The sequence below is a fragment of the Lithobates pipiens genome, unplaced genomic scaffold, assembly GCF_037356315.1.
Source record: "Lithobates pipiens isolate NorthernLeopardFrog02 unplaced genomic scaffold, aLitPip1_a1.2 Scaffold_8, whole genome shotgun sequence".
Lineage (NCBI taxonomy): Eukaryota > Metazoa > Chordata > Amphibia > Anura > Ranidae > Lithobates > Lithobates pipiens.
In genome coordinates, this window is record NW_027507903.1 from 173,924,980 (window position 1) to 173,932,479 (window position 7,500).

Genomic DNA, 7,500 nt, shown 5'->3' on the forward strand with positions numbered 1-7,500 from the left:
GCATGATAGTTTCCAAAAAAAAAAAAAAATGCAGCCATATACGTATACAAGCCAATCAAATGCCTGATGAAGAAGAAATATAAAAAACAAATCCTCTATATGCTGGAAAAACGGTAAGATAAATACGCTAAAATATATGGTCATTCATTGGTATTAGTGGCATGGCAGGTCGCAGGAACTTGGGTGGCTTCCACCCCAAATATAGCAAAGAAAAGAAACCTGACCTGGCATAGCCGCAGTAGCAAGCCTCCATCCTCGATTATGTGAATAATCAGGGTTTTTTTTTTTATACAATTTAACACTTATCGCTGTTCATTTCATTTTATTCACATACACTATTAATATATTTAATTCACATAAATATTTAATGATAAACTCTTCATTCCAGATGGCATGTGGTCCCTTGTGTGTGTGTGTGTGTGTGTGTGTGTGTGTGTGTGTGTGTAATATATATACACCATCCAATTCTCACAGATTGCACTGTGGTCACCTGACCTGTTTTCTGGAGGTCCCCTTGTTCCGGTTTGAGCTACCCCCCGTCTTAGCTCTGGACCTTATACCTATATTAGTATACCCAATTTTTGCCATCCATGCTCCTCATGAGTGAATGTAGTTGTTTTGGAAAAAAAAAAAAAAAAAAAACAGCTCAGCTTTTATGTTTGGTAAATGTATATCAACTCATCTGTATATGGCTGTGTTTATATTTTGGAAACTGTATCATTTCAGCTATAGACTAAAGGCACTGGTTTTATAAAAAGGTTTTACTATATACATACTCCATACGTTTTATTTAGCAATAGCATACCTCGTTTAAAGCCCAATATTTCATATTTACAATATTTACATCCAATTTGCAACAGCAAGAGTGTGACTGGCTCTCTATGGAGCCGGTTCACATCTCCGATGCGGCTGTGGTGTGAATTTGCAGAGGAACCCTGTGTGTCTTTTGGTCCGTTTTTCAGGTCTGAATTCAGCAAAAAATTGAGGCTGAAATCGGTCCTGAAATGATGAACCAGGACCCCTGCTGGGAGCCGCATCAGTATTGGGTGTGAACTGAGCCTAAGAATGTAGGAAAGCCACATTCCCATTGGTTGGTTCTAGTGTGCCTTTTCCACAAACCTCTTCTGTAAGGATGAGCTCCGCCGTGTTCGCACCCTCCACGTGCAGAGCCCGCCAGGAAGACGGCGCAGCGCTAATCACAGGCAGTGAGACATTTCCCGATGTGCGGCTGCAGAGATCGGGACAATGTCTTGCTGTCTGTGATTAGTGCAGCGCTGCGCCAACTTCCTGGCGGGCTTTGCACGTGGAGTGTGTGAGCACGCCAGAGCTCATCCCTATTCTTCTGTAACAGACATGTAGAGATGGTGTTTGTGCATTGCCGCAAAATCGTATTGAAATAAAGGCTATTAAGACTATCCTTTTAAAAAAAACTAAACTTTTTGTTATTTTCTTTATTTGCTACAAATGCAAAATATACACATCTTATCCATTTTATTTTTTTATTTTTTATTTAGGCCATATCCATTTGTTTTATTCTATTCGAAATTTCATGGGCTGGAAATGTGTGTTGATGCAAGAACTTTTGGCAATGAAGCAAGATTCATCAGACGGTCTTGTACTCCCAATGCTGAGGTGTGTGTATTATACAGTGAAAAGCTCATTTCATAAACGTTTGATTTTCAGCATATTTTCTCTGTTTGCTGTCAATATACATACATTCTTAATATTGCTATTCCATTGATGGCTTTGAAGCAAATGCAGAAAGTTGTAGGTTTTGAGTTAACATATATTTATCCAAATTTTCTTATCTCCTTGTCTAATTGGGACATTTCTCTATTCTTTGTATTCTAGGTACGACATATTATTGAAGATGGAACAATTCATCTTTATATTTATTCAATTGCAAACATTCCAAAGGGTGCTGAAGTCACAATTGCATTTGATTTTGATTATGCCAATTGGTAAGCGAAGTTAAACCTTGCTCATGAACTTATATTTATTAATCAAATGCGTTACAATTTTTTTTTTTTTTTTTTTTGCTACATTTTTTCATGACAAATCTTAAAATTCATTTTCGGGGTTCTAAGTCAAAAGTGTTTGCCTTGTTTTATGTATGTGTGTATGTATATATGTATGTATATGTGTGTGTGTATATGTGTATATGTGTATATGTGTGTGTATATATATATATATATATATATATATATATATATATATATATATATATACATATACATTTTCTTTTATTTTTTCAAAATTTTATTAAGATAAGCAACTTGGAAGGTAAAATTGGAAAGACTTTTATGCAAAACTTTTTTTTTTTTTTTTTTTTCCTGGATGCCTGTGCAGCAAATATAAGGTGGATTGTGCATGCCTCAAAGATGATCTTGATTGCCCAGTACTCCGATGTAGTACTGAACCAACAGAAAACTTCAACAGTGGTTATGACACTAGAAGAAAAAAAGGAAGAAAAGAAAAGGAGGGTTCCAAAGAGAGAGAGGCTCAAAATCAGAATGTTGTAGTGGACACCGATGATACTGTAGCCAAACTGAAAACGCCACCAGATAAACAGAGGAAGATGTCCCCTCTTCGACTGTCACTTTCTAATAATCAGGTAATTTTTAACATATTTTAAGTAATTTACTACCTTCCAAATTTACAGGGTGACATTTTAATCTTTTTTTTTTTTTAATTTTTTACTTTTATATGGTGGTACAAGCACTTGAGGTGAATTTAATTTATTGTAATCATTTTAAGTTTACAATTGTATTGGTCTTTTGCATGACTTTTGGTGTATAACATTGGGGGTCACCATGTGCGCTTCCAAATTTCACTTGTATTTTGAAGAAGATCTTGCATTGAAACAGCTTACCTGTGTTCTGTTTGTTGTAAATATCCCTGCTCTGGCCACTGTCTTCTAGCTTGACATTGCTAAAAATATATTGTGTAGTGTCAGTAATATCCATCCTCCCTCCATTCCTTGCCTTGAAGCCTGTGTATCTGTAGCTGAATGCATCTTTGGAGGCTCTGGAATGAGGAAATGCTTTTTATGCGCTGAAGCATTTAAGTCTGAAACTTATATATATATATATATATATATATATATATATATATATATATATATATATATATATATATATATATATATAATATATTTTAATGTAAGGTCCCTTTTTTAACCATTCTCTTCATGAGCCACGTTTAATCTATTTTTGTTTCATTTGCAAAGTCTTTTCCGAACACGAAGGCTTTGGTTTTTAGTTTTATGTTTTGTTTTTTTCATCAGAATCAAACGTATAAGCTCGATTTACTAAGCCATATCAAGTAATTTTAACAGGTAAAATAAAGTATTTTTGTACTTGACGTTTACTTGGCGTTCATTGAGGAGCACAGTAAGTAATGTACCTTTTGAGTTATACTGCAACCTCCGTTTTGTATCAAGTAGTATCTAGAGCAGGATGATAAATGCAAAGGATGGGACTGCCAAAAGCTCAAGGCTTTTTGGGAGATGTGATGCATCCAACATCCATGTTCACTACATTGACATGGTGCCCAGGCCTTCTCCCCAGTCAAACAGGCTGGTATCGATCGTGAAGATCTTCCAAAAGATGTGACTGACTTCCCCAGTTCCTAAGCCACTAAGCCAGAGAGAACCTGGTCCTCGGTGCCAACCAAATTGGTAGTTTCAGGTACTAGACTGACCTTCCCACTAGAGCAGAATATTGCATTGTAGAGGTCTTCAGTGGAACTGGGAGGACAGAACTGCCTCCTAAAGAAGCTATTGGACCCTGGAATCTCATGCAAAGATGCAAATTTTGATGACTCCTAAGCTTGGCTGCTCGAATCTGAGGGCAGGAGTGTCTGAAGTTTTTCTGGTCTGTGCTTTGTCCATGACTAGACCCAGTTACCCCAAGGAATAACACTGCCAGTTTCTTGAAGCTTCAGGATCCATCCGACCAGTGTATTGTCTAGACTGACTGGCTATGTTCTACAGAGCCTGCTCCAACTGTTCCCTTAGTAGAAGGTCTTGTTAAGGATGCCACAAATTTACAGCAGGGCTAGTGCTGGGTTCTGCAACTTGGAGAACACAAAGTGCGGACAAGAGGCTGAAGGGCAGGGTCACAAACTGGTGATGTAGGGGACCCACAGCAAAGTGTAGGAGATGATGATCAACATGCTAGAATGTCACCCTGGTAAGGCGAGGAGATGACAGACAAGGATTCCTTGTGGAATTTCTGAGCCTGAATGAAGACATTCATTGCTTTCAAATGCATGATGGGCTAGATGCCTTCTTTTTGTGTTTGGAAACTGTGAACAGATTGGATTAAAACTTCTGAAAATATTATGCAGAATGAACTGGGGCGATGGTGCCTTGGTCAAGAAAACCTGGGAGTGCTCATTGGAGATCTCTGCTTATCTGTGAAATAAGAAATGAAAGGGGGTGGCAGGCATCAAAATGCTACATTTTTAACCCTCCCACATGCAAACATTTGAGATACAAGCTGTGCAAGTGTCCATAACCATCCACAGATCTCCCCTCGCTTTGGAAAGTGGGGGCCCACCTTCATGCCGAAGAATGCCTGTCTGAGAATTTTGCAGACTTTAAGTGTTTCGATCTTGAGTGGATTAGGAGCCAAGCTTGGGGGGACTAAATATGAATGGTTTAGGTGTGGAGAAGCGAAAAAAGGTAGAGTACATCTGAAGACTAAGTCCCTTAAAAGCCATGCGGATTCTCTAGTTCAAAACTTTGGTTAGTGTCCTCCCATACCTATGGACCGGAGACCCGTGCAGATAATAGAGAATTTCCAGCAGCCTGCCTGTTTTCTCCAAATGGTAGGGCTATCCTAGGCTGTTCTGCAGTTTTTGTTTGCCAGTATCCAGTCCTCTTGTAGGTAGCAGTATAACCTTAAGCCTGCATTCACACCTGAGCATTTCAAAGTCACACGTTTTGGTGTGATTTTGTACAGGTCACCATTGTAAAAAGCTGAAAACCGCCTGCCCCAAAGAAGCTCATGTTCTGTTTTTGAGCTTGGGCGTTTTTCAGGCGTTTTGCTTCAGGTGACAAAACGCTCAGATGTGAACAGGTGCCATTGAAATTAATGGGATTTTGCTTGTTGGGCGTTTTTTTACGAGTGAGTTATGAGCTGAAAACGCTCAGGTGTGAATGCAGCCTGAATGTAAATGATTTCCTGTGTCTCAATGAACAAGAGAAAAATTGTCATTTCTGAAATAGTTATGACATAGAAAACAGTGTTTTTGTTCTTTCTATTATCAGATCTCCTTTTCTCTCTGACACGTTTGTCTCCAAGACATGAAATAAGAAATCACCAGTGGAGAGACACACAAAACCCGTTTGTTTTAACCCTAAGAAAAGTGATTATTTTTGTGTCCATTGAAAACCTTTCCTCTCACTTCTGGTCTCAGAGATTCAGGGGCTGTAAATGGGAATTTACCCAATAGAGACACAAACACAAACCACAATCTTAACCCACATTAATGGAGATTTGAACCTTTCCAACTTTTAAAACGTCAAAATAACATAAAGTCAAACATTAATTATCTTGAACTTTTTGAATACCAGTTCAACACCCTTGTAGACAGTGTTTAACTCCAATTCTCAAGTACCCCCAATAGCGCTTATTCAGGATTTCTTACATCTTGCACTGCCAATTTAGTATTTTACTTAAAACTTTTAGGGTCCTTTCACACGGGGCGGATCAGTTCTGATCCGCCCCGTGGATGTCCGTTTGCTCAGCGGGGATCACTCCGTCGATCCCCGCTGAGCAGGGAAATAACAGCTCCGTCTCTGCACACTGCGCAGGGACGGACCTGTCACAGCACCGCTCTCCCCTATGGGAGATCGGATGACGACGGACCGCAGTGCCCGTCGTCACCCGATCCGATCCGCAAACGGATGGAAAAATAGCTTTTTCCTCCGTTACACTTTTTCGGATCGGAGCGGGTCGGATGTCAGCGGACATGTCACCGCTGACATCCGACGCTCCATAGAGCTCTATGGAGCACCCGTTCAGGTCCGCCTGAAAAACTGACAGGCGGGCCTGAACGGGACGTTAGTGTGAAAGGGGCCTTACAGGTCCTGAAAACATGACTTTTATAGTGAGGGGGAAGTGTAGGACTAGAGTTGAGACCCTGCTTTAGAATCCCCTTCTTTCTGTTACAAAAGGCTGTTTGTTACCACCGTTGCACTGTTTGTGACTTGGCTTTTTAAGTCGTTAAGTTTAGGTAGTCCCATTTTTCACAACATGCAACTAATTTTACTTTTTCGTTAGGTCTGTTGGGTTTACAAAACCATGTATGTATAAACATAATTCTAAGTTTAGTGCCAACCAGAATCATGGCATAGCATGGCTCTTGGTTCCACTTGTAGTCGTATATTATCTATTCCCTTCACAACTATAACAAAGGGAATGCAAGAGAATAGTCTGTGTAGGTAGTTAGAATTATGAATATTGCACTGCACAAAATCAAATGCCTTTCTCATTCATTGAGGGACACATGAATTCAGATTTAACAGTTGGGTTAAACTACAGGAGGTCTGGACACTTGAAAACAGCAATGTAATCCTTCTCTATCTAGCATGCCTCTGTTTTTTGCTAATGACCTGGGCATTAGACGTTTGCCCTTAACTCTGATTTACAGTGATTCCAGTGATTAATTTATACGTAAGGAATGTGTACATGCCTAATGTGTATTGTGGTGTATGCACTTTTTTTTTGGCAGCAAACCAACACACATCCAATGGCAATGGCTAACTCGTGTTTTAGCACCTCATTCACTTGGCCCCCTCTTTACTCTTCTTGTGATGCCGCATAAGCAGTGTTAATTTCAAACCTTCCTCGATTTCCCAAACCGTGGAACCCCTGGTGGGTTCCAGCTTAAGATATCCTCTCGAGGATGGAGTGCGTTCAGAATCCTTTGTGAGATCTGAGCGTTTGAAGATGGATCCTCCTGTGGGTAATCGGCCTCTTGAAGTTTTCCCAAGATCCCTTTCTCTGTGCTGCTATTAATCATGAGTTTGTTTTTTTTAGCAATATGGCTAAAATTCTTTCATGCTCAACAACTATGGATGCTTTGCTGGACTACAGCGGGTCAGGAGACCCATATCCAGCATATTTTTTGCCTTAAACACGCCAGGTGTTGATGTGGATTGTATTTTACCAATTTTCTTATTTTCGTGGTGTTCCTTTTGTACTAGTTTGGGTTTGCTGTATGTTTTTAATTCCTGCCTATCTTTTTGTAAGAGTACCTTTTGTGCAGTCTACCCCCTTTTTCAGTTAGGCTGATTTAAAGGTTGTACCCGTAAGTTGTTTACCAGTCTTCCCTCTCTTGGCTGTTCTTTTTGGGATATTACGAAGTATTTTTTCACGTTGTGAATATCTCACTTGAGAGGTTTTCTGGCAAGGATCCTTCTGTCCCTGAATCCTAAGGGTTAGGGAGTGTAAAGCTTGTGTGTCTTAAGTAGACCAGTTGGTCTTCCCA

At 39.7% G+C, this 7,500-nt stretch overlaps 1 protein-coding gene across 7 annotated transcripts in view; it reads left to right on the forward strand.

Annotated features, from left to right (window-relative positions):
* The window catches only part of KMT2E (lysine methyltransferase 2E (inactive)), a 136,400-nt gene that overhangs the window by 76,482 nt on the left and 52,418 nt on the right, over nt 1–7,500 (forward strand). For all 7 annotated transcript variants that reach the window (XM_077470680.1, XM_077470678.1, XM_077470681.1 and 4 more), the window contains exons 12-14: nt 1,515–1,632; nt 1,852–1,961; nt 2,350–2,614. In XM_077470680.1, coding sequence (XP_077326806.1) covers nt 1,515–1,632; nt 1,852–1,961; nt 2,350–2,614 — 493 coding nt within the window. The remainder of the gene's footprint in view (nt 1–1,514; nt 1,633–1,851; nt 1,962–2,349; nt 2,615–7,500) is intronic.